Genomic DNA, 26,168 nt, shown 5'->3' with positions numbered 1-26,168 from the left:
AAAACTTGATTTAGATGACATAGATATATATATATATTTTTTTTCTTTTCTTTTCTTTTTTCCTTCTTTGATTTTCTTGTCATTTAGAGCTCTTGCAGCTTCTGCCCCTATCTGGCAGTTTGAGGATTTAGTACCTTGTGGTGTATTTATGAAGATTGTAACTACAGATTTTAGGAAAAGTGGTCCACATTGTTCAGAGAGCATCCGCAGGTCCTGGGATGCCATTAATCGACTCTCAAATACTGGTAAGCTTTAATTAAGAGAATGGAATTGTGTGTTTATTTAGCCTTTCATTTGTTAAATTCTGTAGTTGTCACTTTTTAAGTAAACATTTTATTAAAGTATAATGTACATACAGAAAATTATACAAATCAAAATGCATAGCTTGATGAATTTTCACAAAACAAGGACACAGTGTAATTAGCATTTAAATCAATAAAGGGCATTGCCAGCATCTCAGAAATCTCCTTATGCCTTTTCAGTCACGACCTCCATACCTACCCAGCAAAAACATCCTCACTTCTAGAACCATAGGTTAATTTTTACTTGTTCTTAAATGTTTTAGTAATTGGAATTACATAGCATGTCTTTTTTTGTGTCTACTGTCTTTTGCTCAGCGCTGTTTGATAGATACATCCATTTGTTTTACTTAGTTGTAGTTTATATATTCTTGTTCTATGGTGTTCCTATTTATTCATTTTGGTAGTATCTTAAAAAGGGAGAATAATTCTGCATACTAATTCTGGTAAACTCTATGAGGATAGGCAACTTGTCTGTCATGGGATTCTCCAGTTGCTCTAAAAATATCCTGGGAGAAGGGGTGTAAAAGATTGAGTTTTCTAAAATACTATGTGAAGAATAAATTATCTGTAAAGCCATCTGTTGACCAGTACTTTTTAGATTCCAACAATGTGATTCTATTCCCAGGCAGTGGTTTGCAGTGGCTTAGTGGAGCCCTTCACTTATGCAGCCCATTAACTTCTCAGGACATCCAACATTTGAAAGACTGGATCTCTGAAACCTGGGTGAATCTGGCAATGGTGGACTATCCTTATGCATCTAACTTTTTACAGCCTTTGCCTGCTTGGCCTATCAAGGTAATAGGAAAATGTACTCTCATAATTTTTAATAACATACTTCTCTTTTTTTTTTAATGTGCATACTCTGACTTTCTGCATCAGAGAAAGTCCCAGTGACAAAGGGGCTCTGGCGTTGGTCAAACTTGAGCTGGAATCCTGGGTTCTGCTACTTTCTGATTATGTGGGCTTGGACATGTTACCTAGCTTTTTTGATCCTCAGTTTCCTCATTTGAAAAATGAGGAAAATTCATTGATTATAGAGTTGTATGAATTAGAAATAATACCAAAAGTTGCTATTAATGGAATAATTAATATGTGCCAAATCCTGGGCTGTGTGCTTTGCGTGTACGATGCATTTAATCTTTGTGATATGTGTGTAACTTCCATCTATGTAATACATGGTTGATGCTTAATAAATGGCAGTCATTATGATAGTACTACGATCTAGTCAGCTGCGAAAGCATTAAAGTGCTGCCCACAGTGTGAATAGTGACCCCCATGCATCACAGTAGAGTGGAAAGAACATCAAATTAGACTCTGAAAGTGAGGTTTTGGTCCAGAACTGCCGCTTCACTTACCAACTGTGTGATCTTGGGCAAGGTGCTTTTCTTTCCTCATCCTCTGTCTTCCTCTGTGGAATGGAATAACAGCACTTACATACCAAATAGGGTTGTGCTGAGAATCAAATAAAATGTTGGATGTGAAACACTTTGGAAATATAAGGACACATTACAGTATAAATTTTAAGGTTCTTTTCATGGCAAAATTCTTTATTGTGTATGTTCATTTTAAGCATTTCTTTGTAAAGAACATTCCTCTTAGTTTTAAAAACAAAGGCTGGCCAACTTGATGGTTAAATTTAGAGAATATAACTGACTCTTCAGCTAGAATGAGTGTCGGAAGTGAAAATAGAATTGGTGATATAGATCCGGGTTTCAAATGCACTTTTAATTTAACCACCCCTTTGAATTATTACATGTATACCTTGCTTAAAATTTTGTAACTAAAACAAGTTCATTTGCTATTATTTTTCTTAATTTAAAAAGTAGAATGACCAGTGAGTGTCTTGCATATAGTAGGCCGGAGGTAAATATATGTTCAATTAGATTGAATTTTGATAATACATAGTTGTTGAAAAGAGCAGATCATGTTTTATGTTAGAAAACCTAAATCAAATCCAGCACTTTGGGAGGCGGAGGTGGGAGGATTACTTGAGGCTAGACGTTTGGGACCCACCTGGGCAACATAGTGAGACCTCATCTCTACTACAAATCAAAAAGATTAGCAGGGCATAGTGCTGCCTGCCTGTAGTTCCAGCTACTTGGCAGGCTCAGGCAGGATGATTGCTTGGGGCTGCAGTGAGCTGTGATCATGCCACTGTACTCCAGCCCGGGTGACAGAGCTGGATCCTGCCTCAAAAAAAGAAAAGTGAAAAAAAGAAAACCTGGACCAAAATGACAAGGAAAAACTAAATCTAAACTAGTTCATCTCCATAAACATCTATGTGCTAATAATACCTTACCTGTCCATATTATTTACTATCTACAACGCACTTTCATGTATGCTGTCTCAATTCTTATAAAAGTACTGTATAGAAAAAGAGGTATAATCCAAGATTTTTGGAGAGGAAATTAAAGCTCAACTAAGAGGTGTTGGAAGTAGGATTTGAACTTGGGTCTTCACTGTTCCGAGCTTATGCTCATCTACTGCATTGCACTGGATTAGGAGGAAACTTGCCTGAGGGTTGAGGGGGCCATTGCTCACAGTGAGACATCTATCAGATTTAACTCGGTATCTATCTGTGTATAAGGTGAGAATTACATTTGCATCTTTGTTCTCACTTGAAGAATGAATGAGTTGTCAGATGATAAAAACATATGGGAAATTCTCTCGTTATTAAGAACAGAGGTTGATAAACTTTCTCCATTTAAAGGGCTATATTTTTAGGCTTTGCGAGCCATATGGTTTCTGTCACAATTACTCAACTCTGCTGCTGTAGCATGAAAGTAGCCATAGATAATAAATAAGCAAATGAGGATGGCTGTCTCCAATAATAACTTATTTATAAAAATAGGCAGTGGGCTGGATTTGGCCTGGGGGTTGTACTTTCCCAACCGCTTATCTAGAAAAAGGCTGGAGAAATATAGCTGTTTAATGTTAGTTGGTGCAGCACAATTTGGAATAGTGAGAAGTCTAACTGGTTTTCTCCCTACCTCTTTAATGTTCATTCTGGGATATTTTGCTGTTCAGTCTTAACATGTGAATAAATATTTTATCCTTTGTTCTTCTAAATAATTACTCAGAACCAGCAGAGTATACCTCAAATATTTTGTCATCTATTTTTGATTTACTGCAATCCTTTTATCCTTTATATATATGCATTATAAAAGTTTATTTTTAAGGTAAGATATCTTTAGGTCTTTCCCTCACAATCACCCTTTACTTCTTTTATCCAGGATTAATTCTTGTCATTCTCTTCAGTTATTTCTTACTGACATTATCCTTTCTTTTGACAGATCAAGGAATTCTTTATTGCTTGTATTTATGATTCTGTTTCCAGCCTGCACCTCCACCAGAGGTAATCTTATCTCTTGCCCCTTGCTGGAGAAATTCCATTGCCTCTGTTTCCAATTTCATCCTATAGTTAGTTACCCATCTGATTTTCAGAATTTTTCCACTATGTCTCCCTCCCAAACTTGTAGCTTCAGATCACTTTCTTTCACTGTTCATTCTATTTCTCCTTTTTTGACCCCCTCTGTGTTCTCCCAACCCACTAATCCCTGGAACACAACCCAGTTGGGGACCGCTCTTTCACTTGGATAGTTCCATTTAACCAGAACTCCTCCTCCCTCTGATACACTTCCTCCTTTTTAAAGGGCTGACAAACAGGCGTCCTTTTCTGAGTCTGTAACTCAGGCTTAGGATGGTGAGATAATATGTAACAGTTGGGTTATGAAAAAAAGCAGGTGATTTCCAATTCTGTCTGGGACCTTGTACAGTTCTGAAGGATCCATGGGCAGCAACTAAATGCCATTTTCCGTGTCAATTCAAGTATCGTTCCTTTTAATTTGTCTTTGGGCTTTGCACACTCAGACTCCATTTGCTTTTGTTTACTGTTAACAGAAGCTGCAACATTCATGCAGAAATAATCATGGACTTGGCTGGTAGAACACAAGGAAGAAGAGAAAAGAGAAACAGAAAACCCCTCTGTCATTTGACTGTTCTGTCAGCATGAAAACTACTAGGTCTCTTCTTAGCTTAAAGAGCAATTTTAAAGGATGCTGTAATTTGTTAATTTTGGAATCACATTTCAGCTGATAGCTTCTCAAATATTTCAACATAGGCTTCTGTGAATGTAGATAGATATAGTGAAATAATGACATAAGATGGAAAAATCTCTTCCGTTTGTCTTGGTGTTTGGTAATGTATGCGACCTCTCTGGGTGGTTTAAGCGGTTTAGGTGCATTCTATGAAAAGGGAGCTTTTAATGACAAAACTAATGTGATTATCTGAGTGAGTGTGAGGGGGTATTGAAGCCTTAGAGAAAGAAAATCTGTTAGAAAAGCTGAATGTATCTGCTTAATCCTTTCTCTAATGTGGATGGACCATGCTCTGAGAGGAGATTGGTCTTTTTTTTTTTCTCACCCAACTTATCTTCTTTCCTTCCTCTGTTAAAAAATTTTCTTTGACCCTCTTTTCCTTCTCTTATTTAAATGTGTACTCTCATAGATAGGAACACTTAAAACTTTTAAACAAATCATTATATTTACTTTGTCTGGTGTATGTGGGATTAAAGGGCAGAACCGAAACAGTTGGTTGCAGATATGATTAGTTTGATACTAAGGTTGCATGAATGTTCTATTTTCTCAGCTATTTCTATACACTTTAAAACTGGAATGAGTAAAATGGACTTTCTAATGCTCTTTCTGTTTCCTGAATGTTCATCTTTATTCTAGGAAATGCCTCATATCACTCTACAATTTTATAGTTGTTTTTTTTTTTTTTTTTACCATTACATACTTTTAAGGTTTTATGATTTTATATTGCCACAAAATTCATTCTAAGTTTTTGCCAAAACAAATAAACCTAGAAAAATATAAAGATGATCTAAGAATTAGAAAAATTGTTTTAAGAAATTACGCATGAGACAGCAGGTATATTTAAGCATTGTATGTGTTATTTTTCTTTTAGCTTTTAGTTGAATATGTGTAATATAGTTACAGTGGTTGGAAGCTCCAGAGAGTCTGCATTTGTGTTTTTTTCTTTTCTTTCTTTCTTTCTTTTATTTTATTTTATTCTATTTTATTATTTTATTTTTTGAGAAGGAGTCTCGCTCTGTCTCCCAGGCTGGAGTGCAATGGCACGATCTTGGCTCACTGCAACCTTTGCCTCCCAGGTTCAAGTGATTCTCCTGCCTTAGCCTCCCGAGTAGCTGGGATCACAGGGGCCCACCACTGTGCCCAATTTTTGTATTTTTAGTAGATACGATGTTTCACTCTGTTGGCCAGGCTGGTTTCGAACTCCTGATCTCAGGTCATCCACCTGCCTTGGCCTCCCAAAGTTCTGGGATTACAGGTGTGAGTCACTGCACCCGGTCTCTTTCTTTCTTTTATTTATTTATTTTTTTAAGAGAGAAGGTCTCATTCTGTCACCAAGGCTGGAGTGCAATGGCAAGGTTATAGCTCACTGCAGCCTTGAACTCCTGGGCTCAAGGGATCCTCCCGCTTAAGCCTCCTCAGTAACTGGGATTACTGTATTTGAATCCCAGTTCTGCCACTTCCTTGCTGTGTGGTTTTGGGCAAGTTTCTTAACCTCTCTGTGCTGCAGTTTTCTCATTTACAAAATGTGTTTAATAACAATTGTAATGCTTATTAGGGTTGTTATAAGTATTTCATAGCATCTGGTGTAAAGTACAAGCACTAAATTGATGCTAGTTATAAGTAATAACAATAGCTATTTTTATTATGTAATATTGGGAAACCAGATGATTATACCAGGACTTTGTGGTCAACATCTTGATTGAGACCTATATTCATAGTACTTTTTTTTCCCCCCACATCAGATAGGTAATGTGCCGACAGCATAACCAGGTTTGAGGGCGGTCCATTTCACATGTGAGCATGAAAACCCAAACATACGCTTTCTACATTCATAGTTTTTAAATTGTGTATCTGTAGCCAGACCTCTGAGCTTGGTTTTTCTTCTGTGAAATGGGAATGATCATTATATGGTGCTCTCTGGGTTACTGTGAGGAAAGAACCTGCCCTCAAAGAATATATGAGTTGTACGAGCAACCTCAGTCCCAGCTGTTCACATTTCGGTGCATGTACAGTATGTGTAGGAATGACACGCCTTATGTAGAAACTGTTTAGAAGAAGCCGTTTGCTAGGGCTCACAAAATAAATAGAAAGTATAGTTCAGGGGTACCTGGGTGTTGAGTATTTTGGACAGAGATGGTTGGCCAAGACTTTTTCCTTGTTGTCTGATTATATCACAGCCTCTATGTAAACAATCAACAGGCCAAGTGCTTGCTTTTATCACATGGGTAATATCTGCAAATTATCAGGGTTAAGCTAAAGTATTATATGAGGTTGAGACAAAATTGTTGATATTTGACTGTTTTTGATTTATACATGTGAGAATTTTATATGGTTCAATTTAATATTTATGTACTTTGTGCATCCTACAGTTCTTTGATAAAAGTATGTGAATATCTCCTTTTAAAGTACTCGTCTTTTTTTTTTTTTTAAGAGATGGAGTCTTGCTCTGTCACCCAAGCTAGAGTGCAGTGGTGTGATCATAGCACTGGAGCCTAGAACTACTGACTGAAGCAATTCTCCCACCTCAGCTTCCTGAGTAGCTGGGACTACAGGCATGTGCCATCATGCCTGGCTAATTTTTTGATGTTTTGTAAAGATGAGGTCTTGATATATTGCCCAGGCTGGTCTTGCACTCCTGGCCTCAAGCAATCCTACTCCCTGGGCCTCCCAAAGTGGTGGGATTACAGGCATGAACCACTGTACCTGGCCTTGAGTTACTATAGTCTTTAAATAAGCATGAGAATAGTGCCGAGGTCTTGCTAATATGACTTCAGTATTTTTTTGAAACTTCATTCACTGTGCTACCAGAATTGTTAAGGAAGTGCAGAGAGATATTAGAGATTCTGTTTTTTAATGCTAGAGGATGATGCTTGGACTCACAAAATCTTTGAGTTAGAAAGGAACTTTAGAGTTACCTAAAATAAAATTTCCGTAGTAATTTCACAAATATTTTGCAAAAAAATTTTAAGTGACATTTTTCAGGCTTTCTATCTAGCATACTAGTAGAATTAGAAATCAGCACATCCTTTCTATAAGACAGTTTGGCATGACGTACCAAGGGCCTTAAAAATGTTGATCTCTTTTGAGCCAGTAATTTAAGAATTTATCTCAAGAAAACAATTAAGAATATATGTAAAGATTTAGCCCCAAGGATATTTATTGTAGCCTTATTTGTAATGATGAAAGGTTGGGAATGACCCAGTTTTAGGGTTGCTTCAGCTGTTTTTCAGCTCCCCATCCCAATTGCTCTCTTCTAGATTTTCTAATGTTGATCGGTGCCCTTCATAACTTGTATACAAAGCTGGATCCAGTACTCCAAGGGTGAGCTGACCTCACAGAACACAGTGCCTGGGGAGTGCCTTTAATCTGGACTTGGAATCCCATCATAGAGAGGCCAAGTCTCTGACCATGATGTTCTCTCTGTGTAACTGGGGCTGCTGAAACCCAAGTATTGTCAGCCAGTGCCGGTCTCCAGCCATGCTTGTGTCTTTTAAGAAGTGACAGTAACTGCTATTTGTGGAGATGGCTATTCATAGGGACTCCTTTTCTTTGCCTGACAGAGGCCCAGTGTTCTAAGCTCTAAGAGGGGCTCTGATGCCAGCATGTGAGTCACACTCACTTGCTACTGTTCTTTTCCAGAGTTTTGGGCCACTTGTTGCTCCACATCACTACCTCCTCTCCGCCTGCCCAGCTTGCATTGTCACCCTGCCCTATCTACCATGCTGTGCTTGTACATAAGGTGCTTCTCTGCATTCCGTGTGTCTACTTTGTACTTTTGTGCTGCATTTTGAAAGAGCTGAATCGGCTGTTGGTGTCCAGGTTCAGGAAAGAATGCTGATCAACTTTTGGCAATAGATGGTTTAATATATCTTATGATTGTTTCTTGATTTCCATATTGTCTTGAGTTATAGCCTATTGGCATATTTCCTAGGAATGTTTTCTGAGAAAAGTGCCATGCAAATGTTAGGTATTTTTTGACTTACCATGAAAAATCAAGAGTTGTCAAAATAATAAAACACTGTTTTGACTTTTAATTTATTGTCAGTTTGCATTTCCTTATTGCTTTAGTCTTCATAGGTTTGTGAAGCTCTCAGTTTAGCTCAATTCTGTCTCTTCATGTACATCCTAAATCCTGGTATTCCTTATTCTTATGACCTCACAGCTACTTTGTAAAGGTATATGCAATTATTTGAACATCTTAATTTTTGACTTTTCTCACATTCAACAGTTCTAAAAACTTTTGGCAATGATGCACACTCCATCTTCCTTTGGAAAGTCATATTACATTTGAGCATGTTAAAGTTTCTGAGAAATCCTCTGAAAGTATATAATAATAATAGCCAGTCAGGAAAACTGTTCACGTTTGCTAATATACAGTTTCTCAAAACTATTTGACTAGGAAACATTTTTCCACAAAGTACCAATTAACATTCCATGGAAATATTGTTGTGCAGAATATATCTGGGGAGAGGCATTGAATTTTCCTGAAAATTCATTTTCTTGTTTACAATTTTCCTTTCTTTTTTTTCTTTTCACTGGCTGTTGGCGCCAGGCAGAATTGTGATGAAGGGCTGGGTTTGGTTGCATCCTTTCTCAATACCCTCCTTTCCTGACTGGAGCGTGCCCCCAGCCCAGGCCTTGTTACGCCTGCTGCCCAGAATCTCTCTCCCTGAGGTGGGGTAACTGGGCTCCTTTCTGGGCTTCTTCTCTGGACTAGTCTCTTTTTTGTCAGGACTGGTCTATTATATATATAATCTTTTCCATATGAAATGGGAAAGGACCAGGTTACTGAATTCATGTCAGAGTCAATAGAGATTCAGACTTACTTGGTTTTCCTTGCCACTGGGGCTATTTGTGGTTTTTCAGGTGGACGCTTCCTAAGCTGTGTGACATAATGGATAAGATGAATATTTCATAACCAGAGACAGCTGGGGACAAATCTAGGCCCTATTATTTACTAACTGAGTGACCCTGAAGATGACTTAACCTAAGAATCAGGTTTTTTTTCATGTAAAATAATGGACAATCATCTATCTGATAGGATTACATGGTGTATTGGTTGGAAACCCAGGGCTTAAAAATTACTAGCTGTTGTTGTTGTTAGTATTATTCAGCTATGATTCCGTTGCCGGTTATTTTTCTCCAACATTTTATTATGAAAAATTTTAAATATGGAAAGTTAAAATAATTGGATAGTGAACACTCATAAACCTAACATCTAAATTCAATAAATAATATTTTATTATATTTGATTTGTCACATATATATTCACCTATCCATCACTTCATGTATCCTTTAATTTATCTTATTTTAAAATGAATTTTAAAGTAAATTGCAGACATCTTCCTCTTAAATACTTCAGCTTTATTATCATTAACGAGAGTTCAATATTTGTGTATGGTTCTTTTGGTGGTGGAGGGATGAAATCTAGATACCATGAAATGCACAAATTGTATCATTTTTCATGTAACCCTATTAAGGTATAGAGTATTTCTGTACCCAAGAAAGTTTGCACTGGCTCTGTTTAGTCAGTCCTCACCTTTACTCCTAACCCTGAATATTGTCTGATTTTTATAGCTAGGATTCCAGGCATGTTTTGTAGGATAGTGATAGGAATATTTGGGAGCTGGGGAGTTGCAGCATATGCTTTTTATCACACCATGGATGCTGGAACTTGGTATAGTTTTTCCATATGAGATTTTATAAATTTTGCATTTTTATAAAAGTATAGTAATTCATTCAGCAAACATTTACTTACCAGATACCTTGCTAAGTACTGAGGGAGACATTCTGGAATCAAGTGAGTGAAGTAGAGCACTACAGAGGCTCTAATAAAAATAGATACAGGGTATAATGGAGGCACCAAGAAGGGAGAGGTTTAGTTCTTCTCAACTTGGAAACATAGGCAAGGATGGCCTTGAAGAGGAGGTGATATTTGAGCTGAGTGTTGTAAAAGATGAGTTGGTGTTTGAAGGCATTAGCGGAGTGAGAGAGGAGTTGGAAAACGGTGTTTCAGGGTGAGCAAGGGCAAAGGGGAAGAAGGAGCCTGGTGTGGTGGGGAATGGTTTTCCTAGGCTGGAGCAAAGGTAGCAAAGAGGAAGCTAAGATGGTAGGTGGAGAGGACTTTGCATACCATGCAAATGACTTTGGTTTATTTTTATAGCCTAGGGAGTAATTGAAGAGATTTATTCATTTATGGAGGGGATTAAACTCAAGGGAGAAATTGTTAAACAATGCTGTTAGTAGCTTAAGAATATTTTATAATCAGATCAAAATCATATTTCTTCTTTGTGTTATTATACTGTAATTTTATTCATATTCTGACTCTTTCCCCATTTACCTTTCTAAAATGACAGGTAATATGCCAGTATTTGAAAAATCCCAATGTATCTGATTCACTACTGCTGCAGAATATTTTCCAAGCTCTGAATGTATATTACAATTATTCGGGCCAGGTGAAATGCCTGAATATTTCAGAGACAGCAACTAGCAGTCTGGGAACACTGGGTTGGAGCTATCAGGTAAATATGTATAATTTTCCCAAGTGGAACTTACTTTTCACTGATACAGTTGTGCTGTAAAAAAAAAAAAAAAATCAGGGTACACAAGATTTTGTCATCTAACCTGGATCCAGTTTTGGCTTCTGTTACTTTATGCTGTGATACTATGGACAAGTTCTCTTGTTCATTCATTTGTTCATTTAATAATCATATATTGAGTTCTTACCATGCGTCAGGCACTCCTCTAGGTTTCAAAGATACAAACATAAATAGTACATGATCAAATATAGTGTAGTGAAAAAGTAAGTAATTAGTATTTCAATAGATCTTGATAGTCCTACAAAGGAAGCATTTTATAGACATATAAGAGAAAGGGAGTCTAATTTGTCCTTCATCTGCACAATGAGACAGTAATAATAATAATACTTTCCTTCCAGAGTTGTTTTGAGGGTTAAATATGATAATAAATGTGAAATCAAGCAGTTTGCAGTGAAGGGATATAATCCTGACTTCTGTGGCTTGTTGACCAAGTCTTTTTAAGAATAATGAGAGATTATATGGCACGGAAGTAAAGAATGGGGCTTTGAAGCTGCCTTGCCTGAGTTCAAACCCTGCCTTCACTACTTACCAGCATTATGACTTTGTATTATTTATTTAACCTCTTTTTGCCTCATTTTTTAAATTGGATTCTCTCTTGGTTGGCTTTTTAGGCCTGCACAGAAGTAGTCATGCCCTTTTGTACTAATGGTGTCGATGACATGTTTGAGCCTCACTCATGGAACTTAAAGGAACTTTCTGATGAGTGTTTTGAACAGTGGGGTGTGAGACCAAGGCCCTCCTGGATCACTACTATGTATGGAGGCAAAAACATCAGTTCACACACAAACATTGTTTTCAGGTGAGTTTTTACTGTCCAAAGATAAACTTCAGTTGGTGGAACATTTGTAGAATATCTGAAAAAATAGAACCAGGAAAATGCTGGACAATAGAATAATATAGAATACAACAGTGATACCCGTCACGTTTTCCTATGCCTTGAAAGATAGGATGCTGAGAAGAGATAGAATTTTTTGCTCTATTACCAGTGTGCTTTATTAAAGTCTTAAAAATCAACAGCAACAAAATTTTTAAAATATTAAAAAAAAACTCTCCAGCACAAAATAAAGCATCATCCGCTGTTCTCAATTTGTCTTATTATTGTTATGTTGTTGTTGATGATAATAAAAAATTTCAGTATTCAACACTTTTGAAGTGCCCACTTCATTCTGTTCCAAGTACTAAATGAGGCACTTTAAATAAATTACCTGGTTAAATCCTCACAACAACCCTGTGAAGTAGTTCTTCTAGGCCCTTTTTTACTGTGAAGGAAACTGAAAGTCACTGTGTTCAATCACTTGCCAAAGCTCATCCAGCTTTGTTTTAGTTACTAAGTGATAAAGCCAGCTTTCTATCATGGCCTGACTACAAATCCCATGTTTGTTTTTCTACATTGCACTGCTCCTTAAGAAGTCACATAGTTGCCACTGGTTCACATTAGAGTTAATTGAGCAGACTCTATGTGTATCTGACTGGGACTTCAAAATTTCCATGTTTTGAGTTGAGCATTAGGTTGTCAGCTGTTAAAATAGCAATGAGTTATTCAAGAATTTCCCCAAGTCTATACAGAAATAGGAGATACCACTACATATCTGTTAACCAGAGCTATTTTTTAAATTGTAAATGTCATTCTTTTACAAGTTCTTTTATTTGTTTTAATTTTTATTCTTTGAAAAAAAATCTGTTAAAACTTTATCTTGCATTTTACAGAAGTCTATGAATGATTTTTAAAAGGTACCTCCTTACCCCATGTCACATTTCTCTGACAGTTGTTAAAGCAGGCAATGAGTATATCACCAGCTTGAGCATTGGCATCTTGCAAGGATTTCAGACCAACCAACCACTCACCAAAGAACTTGGCAGCTTTTTAATCTTGTTTTTAATACAATGGTAGGTCCACTCTGATGGCATACTTATCCAGCCAAATCTCTACAACACACTTTGCAAAATCAGTGATTAGCAAATTGGTTAGCTTTGGCATGCAGCTGTGCTTATTTGCCCGTGACAGCCTGGTGTTGATACTGGCAACAGAACATTGAGAAGGACAACTTTCGCACTATAAGAAATAGAGTCGGGTACCCTTCTGCAGGATTGTGTCTGGTGATCAGCATGTGTGACATCACCTTAACAATTCCTTGATGTATCAAGGGCTAGTTTCCTCGAGCCCTTTTATGAGGCACTACTCTGTTCATAAGGGTGGAGCCCCATAACTTAAATGACATATTTCTTGATTTATCTCCTCAAGACATTTTCTGTTTCTGTTGGAATCTCCCTTTGATTACAAGTTGGTTATTACCATCTATAGAACCACTTGTACCCAATTCAACCAACAAAAATGCAAGGAGGCTGGGTGCAGTGACTCACTTCTGTAATCCCAGCACTTTGGGAGGCCAAGGCAAATGGCTTGCTTGAACCCAGGAGTTTGAGACCAGTCTGGGCAACATGTTGAAACCCCATCTCTAGAAAATATATAAAAATTAGTTGGCATGGTGGCATGTGCCTGCAGTCTCAGCTACTCGGGAGGCTGAGGTGGGAGGATGGCTTGAGCCCAGAGGGTGGAGGTTATAGTGAGCTGAGGTTGCACCACTACACTCTAGCCTGGGCAATAGAACCAGATATTGTCTCAAAAAACAAAACAAAACAAAAAACACCAAGAAACATAAAAACAAAACAAAATAAATGAAAAAAATGCAAGGAAATGTTTGGGCTGATTATGTAATAGTTTACAGATATCCATACAGTTGACGAAAGGAGTTTTCTTCATTCCTACTTGGATGACCTGTGGAGGTTTCATGGTGAATTTCCTTTTCTTTCAAGCAACCGTATCTGGATTCTTTTCCCTTATGATGTTGAACACATGATCCAGCAGCTGCTCATATGTGTAGTCTCTTTCTGAGCCTACCTCGCAGGGCCTATCTGATTACTGAATGAGACAGCATCGTCTTTTTGCTGTCTTCATCTTCTAGAGCTGTATCTTTTTTTTTTTTTTTTGAGACAGTCTTGCTCTGTCACTCAGGCTGGAGTACAGTGGCGCCATCTTGGCTAACTGCAGTCTCCGCCTCCCAGGTTCACACCATTCTCCTGCCTCAGCCTCCCAAATTACTCCCAAGTAATTTTTTGTATGTTTAGTAGAGACAGGGTTTCAACCATGTTAGCCAGGATGGTCTCGATCTCCTGACCTCGTGAGCCATGTGACTCGGCCTCCCAAAGTGCTGGGATTACAAATGAGCCACAACTCCCGGCTAGAGCTGTGTCTTTAGATTCCATCCTCATCTGGGAACTTGACATTCTTCTTTTTATTGCCAAGCATAATGTCAAGGTCCTCCTCTGGTTCATCTGGTTCTTGAACATCACTTTCAATCTTAAGATCCTTTACAACTTCTTCAGCTTTATCAATACCAAATATCTTTTTTTTCCCTCCTTTTTCTTCTGAATAAAGAAGTTCAGGTCATCTAGAATATCAGAAACGTCTTTTTTCCTACTGTCATCTTCATCGGCTTCTACATCTTTGTCTTCAGCTGGCTCCAGTTCCTCTTCTTGGGCTGGTTTTTCTCTGTTTGTGTATCCCCTTCCTCATCTAACATAAAGGGGTTTTTCTTTTTCTTCTTGCTCATAGTAGGATCAAAAACTGTCTCATCCCCAGACATGGCTGCGGCTCAAGTGGGCTCAGCACATGGGAACTCGGACAGCTCAGCCCCAGGCCCCTGGTAGCATTGCTGCTCCTGCCAGTACCTCTCCGACCACGGTACTCTACAAATTCTTTTAAATAAGAGTCAAATTTGGCCTTTGGTATGTAGTCAAAAGTTTTTAGGGATGAGGAGAGCTGTTTGCCTGTACGTTGACTCTGAGTTTAGGCTGGTAGCACTGCCCACTTTGCAAAAAAAGGTCTCTGACTCATTAGACTCATTCTATTTTCTCTTTTAATTTTTAATTTTTATTTTTATTTTAAGTTCTGGGCGGGGTACAAGTGCAGGATGTGCAGGTTTGTTACCTAGGTAAACGTGTGCCATGGTAGTTTGCTGCACCTATCAACCCATCACCTAGATATTAAATCCAGCATGCATTAGCTATTTTTCTTTTTCTTCTGAGATGGAGTTTTGCTCTTTTTGTGCAGGCTGGAGTGCCATGGCACAATTTTGGCTCACTGCAACCTCCGCCTCCTGGGTTCAAGCTATTCTTGCCTCAGCTTCCCAAGTAGCTGGGACTACAGCTCACCTGGCTGTAGAGAAGGGGACATATTTTGTGAGAAAAGTCAGTGGGTAGGAATTAGAGCTCCATGTAAGAAACTTTTAGCTCAGTGTAAGAAAGGACTTTCAGGAAGAGCTGTTCAAAGGTAGAGTGAGCTGTCTTGAGTAAAATTTCGTAAGCTTTTTTGATTCTCAGTTTTATCCTTTGTGACGTGAGAATAATAATACCACTCACCCCTTAAAGTTGTTGTGGTGCATCAGAAGAGCTCATCAAAGTACTTGGCCCAGATCTGGCAAATATCTACGCTCAAAAAATATTTGTTGAATGAATAAATGAAAGTACACTCTTCACCTTGCCCTTTATGTTCTAGCCACAGGGAACTGTATACTTATCCCTGAATGTCCTTTCTCATCCTCTTCTTCCTTTTTCCTGAAGTTTCATACCTTCTCCAAGAAATATTCCATAAGGGAGAATAGGTTTCTACCTCCCCCTTACTTCTAGTAGCACCTGTAAGTACCGCTTATCACTCCATGTGGTAGTTATCTGTTTGTGTTTCTATCTGCCCCATGAGATTGTGAATTTATCACTGGCAGGGACTTCATCTTAACCATCTCTGTATCTTTAGCATTTGCTTACAGTGACTGGCACATAATAAATGCCTAGTAAATATGCCTGTTGTTGATAAGGATGATGAATGAAATACACAGCTCAGGAAGGCTTCAGAAGCATGTGAAAAAAGATGCTGGTTTATCTTTTTGCAGTGGCAAGTCTACTTTTACAAAGAAATCTTTTTCTGTAGTTTGCTAGGTATGAGAAATACAATGCAAAAATTTTTAAGTTATCAAAAAATTCAAAATTCTCCTACTTTTCTGAAGAAAGAGCACTCCCAAAGTAAAGGAACAGCCACAGGTGTGTTTGTTCTGTGTACTTCATGGCCACTAGCTATAAAATGTTTCTGGTTGCTGAGTAAGAAGGTGTCCAAGCATAGGCATGGGCAAAGACTTCATGACTAAAACACCAAAAACAATGGCAACAAGAGCCAAAATTGACAAATGGGATCTAATTAAACTAAAGACTTCTGCACAGCAAAAGAAATTATCATCAGAGTGAACAGGCAACCTACAGAATAGGAGAAAATTTTTGCAATCTGTCCATCTGACAAAGGGCTAATATCTAGAATCTACAAGGAACTTAAACAAATTTGCAAGAAAAAAACAAACAATCCCATCAGGAAGTGGGCAAAGGATATGAACAGACAATTCTCAAAAGAAGACATTTATGTGACCAACAAACATGAAAAAAGCTCATCATCACCGATGATTAGAGAAATGCAACTCAAAACCACAGTGAGATACCATCTCATGCCAGTTAGAATGGCAATTATTAAAAAGTCAGGAAACAACCGATACTGGAGAGGGTGTGGAGAAATAGGAACGATTTTACACTGTTGGTGGGAGTGTAAATTAGTTCAACCATTGTGGAAGACAATGTGGCAATTCCTCAAGGATCTAGAGCCAGAAATACCATTTAACCCAGCAATCCCATTCCTGGGTATATACTCAAAAGATTATAAATCGTTCTACTACAAAGACACATGCACACATACGTTTATTGCAGCACTATTCACAATAGCAAAGACTTGGAACCAACCCAAATGCCCATCAGTGATCGACTGGATAAGGAAAATGTGGCACATATACACCATGGAATACTATGAGCCATAAAAAAGGATGAGTTCATGTCCTTTGCAGGGCCATGGATGAAACTGGAAACCATCATTCTCAGCAAACTAACACAGGAACAGAAAATCAAATACTGCATGTTCTTACTCATAAGTGTGAGTTGAACAATGAGAACACATGTACTCAGGGAGGGAAACATCACTCACTGGGATCTGTCAGCGGGGCAGGGGTTGGGGAGGGATAGCATTAGGAGAAAATACCTAATGTAGATGACGGGTTGATGGGTGCAGCAAACCACCGTGGCACGTGTATACCTATGTAACAAACTTGCACATTCTGCACATGTATCCCAGAACTTAAAGTATAATTTAAAAAAAAAAGAAAGTGTCCAAAGTGCCCTGTGGAAAGTATCTTAATCTTCATTTCCAGGTTTCTCTCCTTAGTCTGCCTCACACAAATCCAGGTGTGATTGCTTTTCTGGTTGGGAAGTTTAATCTTTAATTGTTGGATTGGAGATTTTTCAGTTAAGGCTTTGAAGTCAGGTAGACCTTGATGCCATTTTTCTTCTTCCCTAAATTAGCTGCATGACCTTGGGCAAATTGCCAATTCATATTACTTAGGAATAATAATGAGTACCTAACAGGGTTATTTCAAGGAACAAATTATTGTGGAAATAAGCAACAGAGATTTTGTCTGTTTTGTTCACTGTGGAGTCCCGTGCCCAGTTGGTGCCTGATATATAGTAGGCACTCAGAAAACATTTGTTTACCTGTTAATAGTCTCATTACAGCAATTCTTTTTTTATTCCACAACTGTTTTTTGGGGGGAGATTTATTTTCTTTCCCAACTTGTAGACATTATTTTACCAACAGTCATTCTCAGTTATTTTAGTATAAATCCAAAAGGGAGTCCCTGAGGAGCTGGTTAGTTTAACATCATTTCTCAGGCAAATTAATTGTTGCCAGTGACTAAGTGAAGCTCCCTGTTGGGGAAATTTTACCCAGGCATCTAGATCCTCTCATGAATGCCAGTTTTTTTTTGTTTTTTTGTTTTGTTTTTTGTTTTGTAGATTTCCCAATGACTGGTTTAGTTTTCACACATCTAGGACCAAGAAATTCAAGTCCATGTGCATCTTAGGTCTCTCAGCAACTCCAAACACTGTTGCTAAGCCACTAGGCTATTTCAGATGACCTTTTAAATCAAATGCAGTTTGCTTATTATGTGGCTGTTGGGATAGCTTTTTTGTTTTGCAAATAATGGAGAGTTTCCTATCTGGGTTGGGCTTGTCAATTTGGAATAATGATAAAGGCAATTTATTAATTTAAGAGAATCCAACTCCTTATGTAGTTTACTTTAAAAGTTTACCTGGTAGTTGAAAACTGAGGCTTCTATTTTACATGAGTTTTTCTTTTTGTTTTTAATAAAGGCAAAAAAGCACGCTTCTAGAGTGTAGTTTTTTTTTTTCCCCCAAGAATGATGTTAAGTTGCAATTGAACAGAGGACAATTTTTATTTTATTTTATTTTTTTGAAACAGAGTCTTGCTCTGTTATCCAGGTTGGATTGCAGTGGCATGATCTCGGCTCACTGCAGCCTCTACCTCCCGGGTTCAAGCCATTCTCCTGCCTCAGCCTCCCAAATAATTGGGACTACATGCATGCGCCACCACGCCTGGCTAATATTTGTATTTTTAGTAGAGGCAGGGTTTCACCATGTCGGGCAGGCTGATCTCGAACTCCTGACCTCAAGTGATCCATCCACCTTGGCCTCCCAAAGTGCTGGGATTACAGATGTGAGCCACCGTGCCTGGCCAGGACAGGCAATTTTAAATTGTATTTCAAACACACATATACTTAAAGTACCTAATTTTTTTTCTCATATAATTTGTACATTTACATTTTCATGATTTATTTGCCTCTTGGTGGTGGTAATACTTATTATGCTTACAGAATATGGTAATAACTATAATGACATCACACGTTTGTGTAGTAGTTTATTTATTTTCACATATATTATTTGACTTGGGCCTCACAATAGTTCTATCTGAGAAGGGTATTATCTTTCTTAAAAAACATTTTATTTTCTATAATCCACGTGAGAATTGAGGTTCACAGGGGTCAGTAACTTACCCAAAGTCATGCAGCTAGTAAAAATGTACAACTTAGATCTGCTGTGAATGAATTCATTGTTCTTTCCACTATTAACACACAGCTGAAGGTCAGTCTCTTTATATTTGTATTAATTATTTATATGAACTTTTCTTTCCCATGTAAAAAGTACCAAAGTGATTTACAGCATGTTTATGAACTTGCATATGTGTATTTATAGATGTCTATGATGGGCATCCAGTATGAGGCCACAGCCAACTTGACACTTTTTAAGTTCATTCAGTAAATTTTTTGGGCCTCGTATTGTGAGCCAGGTCTGCTTCTAGGAACTTGGAGATGTAGAAATAAACAATATGGACAAAAATCTCTGCTCTCATGGAGTTCTAGTTTGAGAGATAGGAAATGAAACAAGATAGAACTTATAAATATGTTAGAAGGATGTAAGTGACAAGGAGAAAAAAGTAAACCAGGGAAGGGGACTGTAAAATGTCATAGGGAAGGAAAACAGTTGAAATATTTTATTAGCGTGACCAGGGAAGACTTCATCAAGGGGTGACTTTAAAAAAATGATATAGAGGAAGTAAAGGAGCTAGCCATGAAGTTGGTGGAGTAAGAGGATTAACTGAAGGCAAAGGCCTTGAAAGAGAAGTATCCCCAGCCTATTCTTCAGGTGGAGTAAGGTCAGTGTGGCTGGAGTGGGGTTAGTAAGTGAGAGTAATAGGAGGTGAAATCAGGGAGGGAGCAGAGGGCCCGAATTATGTAGAAACTTGTTGGTTCTAGTAAGGACTTAGGTTTTTATTGTGAATGAGATGGGAAAACTTGGAGCTTTTTGAGAAAAGGAATGACATTATCTGGTTCAGGTTTTAACAGGATCAAGTTGGCAGCTCTATTGATAATAAATTGCAGGGAGACAAAGGTAGAGGCAGGAAGGTCAGTTAAAAGGCTATTGTAGTAACTCAGGCTAGAGATAATGGTGACTTAGATTAGGGTTGTGCAGTGGAGGTAATGCAAAATTGTCAGATTATGGATATATTTGAAGATATAGATGACAGGATTTGTTGACAGATTGTGTGTTAAACAATGAGAAAATTAAAGAGTGAAACCAAAATGATTAAAGAGTGACATCAAACTTTTTGGCCTGAACAATGAAAAGGATAGACTTCCCATTGACAGAGATTGGGGAAGATGGCAGGAGGAGCTGGTTGGCATTTGGGGAGCATCAGGAACTGCCAAGTGTCTAATTTGACTTCTATGTAAAAATGTGAAGTACACAGTTGGACTTTGGTTCTGAAGTTTAGGGGAACAATCCTGGCTAGATACATTATTTGGTAGTCATCTGTATATAGGTTGTACTTATAGTTGAGAAGTTTTTTGATGATTATGCAAATTATGGGAATAATTTCATGTATTTGATAATGTGAGCTTGAAGATTTTTTATTTCAGGCTTTGTAAACAATACCAGCAAAATGGAGTTTGCATTAAACAAATATCAGGACACACATAAAAATGTCCTATAAGTGATTTCAAGTAGTATGTAGGTAAAGATATGCCAAGAGGTACCATTTGAGGGGAAAGTGATCTAATACATGCCATGGGTGGAATACTCAGATTCAGGTATTTCAGTGACAGTTTTTTTCCTGAGGAATCTGTTTCCATGAGATTAGGTAGATGAAAGGTGGACCTGGGACTAGAAGCAAAGTATGTCTGATCCCAAAGCTCATGCTCTTCTTACTTTGCAGCACACAAGAGAGCGTGAGCTGTCGACTTCCAACAGCAGTCATGGTTCCACTGAATTGCAGCATAGTATAAAATTAAGCATTGGACTAGGGTTTTTAGAACTGTGTTTGAATCTCAGATTTGCTAAGTCAAATGACTTTGGCAAGCCTTTTAAATTCTCTGGGCATTAGTTTTCTCTTTTATAAAATAATTGTAATTAAACCTACTTCATAGGGTTGTTACAATGAACAAATGTGAAAGGCTTTGTAAACACGAATGCAATCTATGCATAATATGTTATACTAGGGAAAAATTTGATTTAAATAGTATCAAGAATAAAATGCTTTGGAATAAATTTAACAAAAGAAGTGCAAGATGTATACATTGGAAACAAAGAAATTAAAAATTGCTTCCTTTAAATGGAAAGACCTCTCATGTTTATGTATTAGAAGAATTAATACTATTAAGGTGACTATACTCCTCAAGTTGATCCATACATTCAATGTGATCTCTATCAAATTTCCAGCTGGCCTTTTTAAAAAAAAAAAAAAAATTAGAAATTGACAAGCTGATCCTGAAATGCATATAGGAATATATGGGATCCAGAATAGCCAAAACAATCTTGAAAAGGAAGAACGAACTTGAAGAACTCACACTTCCTGATTTCCAACTTACTAGAAAGCTACAGTCAATACAGTGTGATACTGGCATAAGGATAGACATATAGACAAGTGGAAGAGAATCAGGTGTCCAGAAGTCAAACCTTACATGTATGGCTTATTGATTTTCGACAAAAGTAGCAAGATAATTCATTGACAAAAGAATAGTTTTTTCAACACATGATGATGGGAAAACTGGAGATCCTCATGCAGAAGAATGAGGTTGGCTCCCTATTTCATACCATAACATAACAAATCGACTCAGAATAGATCAAAGGCTTAAATGTAAGGGCTAAAATGATAAATCTCATAAAGGAAAACATAGGAATAAATCTTCATGACCGTGGATTAGACAGCAGTTTCTTGGTTACCATACCAAAAACACAAACAATGAAAAAAAATAGATAAATCGACTTCATGAAAATGAAAAACTTGTGCTGCAAATGATACTATCAAGAAAGTTAGAAGATAGTCTACAGAATGGGAGAAAATATTTGCAAGTCATATATTTGATAAGGGACTTGTATCTAGAATAGGTAAGGCTTTGTAAACAATACCAGCAAAACGGAGTTTGCATTAAACAAATATCAGAACACACATAAAAATGTTCTGTAAGTTATTTCAAGTGGTATGTGGATAAAGATATGCCAAGAGGTGCCGTACAAGGGGAAAGTGATCTAATGTTTGCAATGGGCTGAGTACTTAGATCCAGGTATTTCAGTGCCAGTTTTTTCCCTAAGGAATCTGTTTCCATGAGATTAGGTAGATGAGAGGCAGACCTGAGACTGGAACCAAAGTGTGTCTGATCCCAAAGCTCATGCTTTTCTTACTCTGCAACACACAAGTTAAGAGAGTATGAGCTCTCAGTCAAAAATAAAAAGATATATAACTCTAGTTAAAAAATGAGCAAAGATATGACTGGGCATTTTCCCAAAGAAGATATAAAAATGGCCAATCAGCACATAAGATGTTTAAACACCATCAGTCTCTTGGGAAATGCAAATTAAAACCATAGTGAAATAACGTTTAATACTTACTAGCCTAGGGTGTCTAAAATAGACAGATAATAATAAGTGTTGAAGATGTAGAGAAAGTGGAACCCTCAAATGTTGCTACCAGGAATATAAAATGGTGTAGCCCCTTTGGAAAGTAGTCTGGCAGCTAATCAATAGGCTGTTACCATATGTCCTAGAAATGCCTAAAATTCCTAAGTATATGCCTAAGAGAAGTGAAATCATACATCCACACAAAAACTTGTATGTGAATGTTCAAAGGAGCAATACTCATTAGCCAAAAAGTGGAAACAATACAAATGTGCATCAAATGATGAAGAGATAAATAAAATATGATGTATCCATACAATGAAATATTTTTTGGCAATAAAAAGGAACATGTACTCATTCATGCCGCAACAGGGGTGAAACTTGAAAACATTACGCCAGGTGAAAGAGACATGTTCCAAAAGACCACCAACTATTTAATTCCATTTGTATGAAATGTCCAGAATAGGCAAATCTATAGATTCAGAAAATAGACTCATGGTTTTCTAGGGCTGAGAGCAAGGCAGGAAGGTGGGGAATGACTGCTAATGAGTATTGGTTTCTATTTGGGGTGATGAAAATGTTCTAAAATGGATTGTGGTGCTGGTTGCACAACTCTGAGTATACTAAAAACCATTGAATTGTGTATTTTAAATGGACAAATTCTGTGGTAGATTAATTATATCTCAACAAAACTATTCAGAAATATTATTAGGGATGCTGTCTGTGGTTGTATTGGAGTTTTTACTCAGTTAAACTAAATATTCAGTTTTAGTGACTGATTATCTTTACATTATTCTGAATTGTGTTGTGTGAACCAGTCGAGACTAATAACCTAGTAGCATTTCCTTAACTTTAAAGCTAATGTAAAATGAAGATTTTTGTGTAATGCCCAAATTTTCAGATTCCAGATCCTGGTGACATTTTTCAGATCTACTATCCTGTTTCCCAAAGTACTGTAGTGTATTGGATAAAAAATGCAGACTCCTCCTTTCCTCCCTCTCTCCCTCCCTTCCTTTCTCCCTTCCTCCCTTCCTTAAGAAAGTGGGGTTTCACCATGTTTCCCAGGCTAGCTGGGCTCAAGTGATTCACCATCTTGGCCTCCCAAAGAGCAAAGATTACAGGCATGAGCCACTGTGCCCGGCCTGTTATCTCCATTTTACAGATGAGGAAACTGAGTCAGGTAACTTGCATTATATAACTTTTGAATGATGAAATCAGGATTGAAATTAAGGTTTCTAAATTTCATATCCCAGTACAATCTAGGTTGATTTATGGGAACACCTCCTTCAATCATCTCTGGTCCCTTTTTTTTTTTTTTTGCACCTGGTTACAGGAATATTGCAAAACTCCAGTACAAATCATCTCTCCATATGATAAATTAGGTCCTCAGATCAAATCCCCCAGGTTACAAGTTTATAATTTTAGGTGTTAAACATATAATAGGTTTCTCCTAGCTTGTCTGAGTGTTGATATGAAAAACTAACACCTTTATTTTTTCTTCTGTTTTTCACTTGCAGCAATGGTGAACTAGACCCCTGGTCAGGAGGTGGAGTAACTAAGGATATCACAGACACTCTGGTTGCGGTCACCATCTCAGAGGGGGCCCACCACTTAGACCTGCGCGCCAAGAATGCCTTAGATCCTACATCTGTGCTGTTAGCCCGCGCCTTGGAAGTCAGACATATGAAGAATTGGATCAGAGATTTCTATGACCGTGCAGGAAAGCAGCACTGATAAACTTTTGATTGTTTTCAGTTTCTTCTTTTATGTTCTCACCACCACATTCCCATTCACTTTGGTTTTCTACATGTAATTACCTTCTCTTGTTTATCATTAGATTTGATGGGGCCAAGGTTGAGATAGAATAGAGGGTGATGACGGTAAGAGCAACTGTCCCATGAATGTGATTTCCTGGGTTCTCACTGTCTTTGCACCACGTCTAGGAAGAATCTTCTTGATAACTCTCCCACACCATCAGTGGCCTTCATAACTGGAGCAGAGTTCCTGATTGCTTTTCATAAGAGGGAGAGTTACTTTCTTTGTATCTCTGCAAGCAGAGATTTCTCTTTGGCTTTGAGGTTGAAGTCTCTTTAGCCCATTTGTAAGTCCCCATCCCTACCCTACACAAAGTAAAAGCAGAAGATAGATAAAAAATGATGTAATTGCAGCTGGTAGGATGTCTGGTGCCAATCCAGGAAGTGAGAGCCATTTCTTTTGTACTGGATTTAATGACTTTGAACTGTGCTATAAATAAAGAATACAGCTGGACCTTATACCTGTGTGTTGCTTCTGAAGCTCACTCTGGCTCCGGCTGTTGGGAATGCTGTGTGCACTGGGCTTAGCTGGTTTTGGAAAGTCCTTTAATTTTTTCTCTTCCACTTGGCAGCTTTTCTTAGTTCTGGGATGTTGGCCACTGTGGTACTGCCAGTAAGAAATCTGGCCTTTTTCTGCTCCATTTCTCTTTGTTTCTAAGGTCAGTTTTGTGGTAATTTGGTTGAATTCTGCCAGTTTAGGAAAATGACTCTGTTTTGTCTTTTGAAATCTGAGCAAGCTTTATGCTGTAGTCACTAATTATATTTCAGTAAGAAGCCTTTAAAAATTGATGAATCAGCTATTCCCAAAGTAGAATATAGTAATATTCAGCTTTTAAATTTTTAAGATTTTATTTTCTGATAGTTGTTACTGCTGTCATTAAAATCAGAAGTGTTAAGACACTAACAGGCAGGTGCACGAGAACTTTTCTGTATGACTTCCAAAAGACAAGCTGACTAATTCATGCAGGCAGCATATTTGACATTAATAAATGGCCAAGCCATTCCTATTTCCAAGGGGTTGGCTTCTTTCAAGCAGTTCTTACACTGAGACCTTTCTTCAGAAGGGCTTTTCTAGGATAACAAATAGGGTTGGATCAAAACCTTTCAGGGACACAGAGAGACAGAGAGAGAGAGAGAGACTAACAGTTTCTACTCTGTTGAAAGATTTCTTCCTCCTTGTTTCTTTTTCATTTTCTCTCAATAATTTTTTTTTTCTTCACACTGCCTTGGGAACATTTTCTGCTTTTAAAAAACTGTACCTTGAGCTTGATCATTTTTAAGGCACTTTTTTTTTTTTTTTTTTAAGTGCAGATATAGAGTTCGTTCTTGGGATGGAAGGCTGAAATATTTCCTTTACTTTCCCTGGCATCTGGGAGATACAGGAAAATCTTTGTCTTATTTTGGAAGGCTTTAGTTCTCATTGTAATGAGTTGTCTATCAAAGCATTTGGTTACTATTTTTGTTTCAGCATCAGAGAACAATCTCTTTGGGTGGGAATTTAAGGGCCAGAACAATACTGGCTTTTATTCTTTGTCAACTAAGAAATTATATAATGTAGGGTTTATGGGCTTAAGAGAAGATATTCTTACAATTTATTTTACAATTTTAGGGTTTTTTTTTCCTTGTGTAGAATCTTTAAAATACTTTGCCATTTTATTTAATATTGATTGTTTGGATGAGTTACATTATTCTGAAGAAACAAACTGCAAAAAATAGAATTTTTTGGCAAGCATAATTGTATCCTATTACTGTACGCATTTTAGGGATATAGATAACAGCCTTAATTGAAGTGAGTACAGTTATAATATGCTAAAGTTTAATTTTGAAATGAAAAAGAATTGGAGTGTCAGATAAGCCTTATTATTTAAAGCATCCCTCTAATAAAACTGCACTTTTTACCGACAGGAAAAGAGAGACATGGAGACTTGAGTGCTTTCTATTTTTATTTTTTTCAGCTCCCAAGAG

General features: G+C 37.5%; 1 protein-coding gene, 1 non-coding gene and 1 pseudogene across 3 annotated transcripts in view; 1 reads left to right on the top strand and 2 right to left on the bottom strand.

Moving 5' to 3' along the window:
* PRCP (prolylcarboxypeptidase) overlaps positions 1 to 24,662 on the top strand; it is an 82,241-nt gene extending 57,579 nt beyond the window's left edge. For both annotated transcript variants that reach the window (XM_023209303.1, XM_023209302.1), the window contains exons 5-9: positions 88 to 245; positions 928 to 1,097; positions 10,756 to 10,920; positions 11,610 to 11,797; positions 23,907 to 24,662. In XM_023209303.1, the coding sequence (XP_023065071.1) occupies positions 88 to 245; positions 928 to 1,097; positions 10,756 to 10,920; positions 11,610 to 11,797; positions 23,907 to 24,123 (898 nt within the window). In that variant the 3' untranslated portion in view covers positions 24,124 to 24,662. The remainder of the gene's footprint in view (positions 1 to 87; positions 246 to 927; positions 1,098 to 10,755; positions 10,921 to 11,609; positions 11,798 to 23,906) is intronic.
* Positions 6,136 to 6,236, bottom strand: LOC111541022. Its single transcript, XR_002731152.1, has one exon. It is a non-coding gene; the product is annotated as a small nucleolar RNA U13 (small nucleolar RNA).
* LOC111540954 lies at positions 12,945 to 14,642 on the bottom strand (annotated as a pseudogene).
* Positions 24,663 to 26,168: the final 1,506 nt, after the last annotated feature.

This window comes from Piliocolobus tephrosceles, chromosome 13 (assembly GCF_002776525.5).
Source record: "Piliocolobus tephrosceles isolate RC106 chromosome 13, ASM277652v3, whole genome shotgun sequence".
NCBI lineage: Eukaryota > Metazoa > Chordata > Mammalia > Primates > Cercopithecidae > Piliocolobus > Piliocolobus tephrosceles.
The sequence above is the reverse complement of the archived record's forward strand: the minus strand, read 5'-3'. Positions and strand labels throughout refer to the sequence as shown.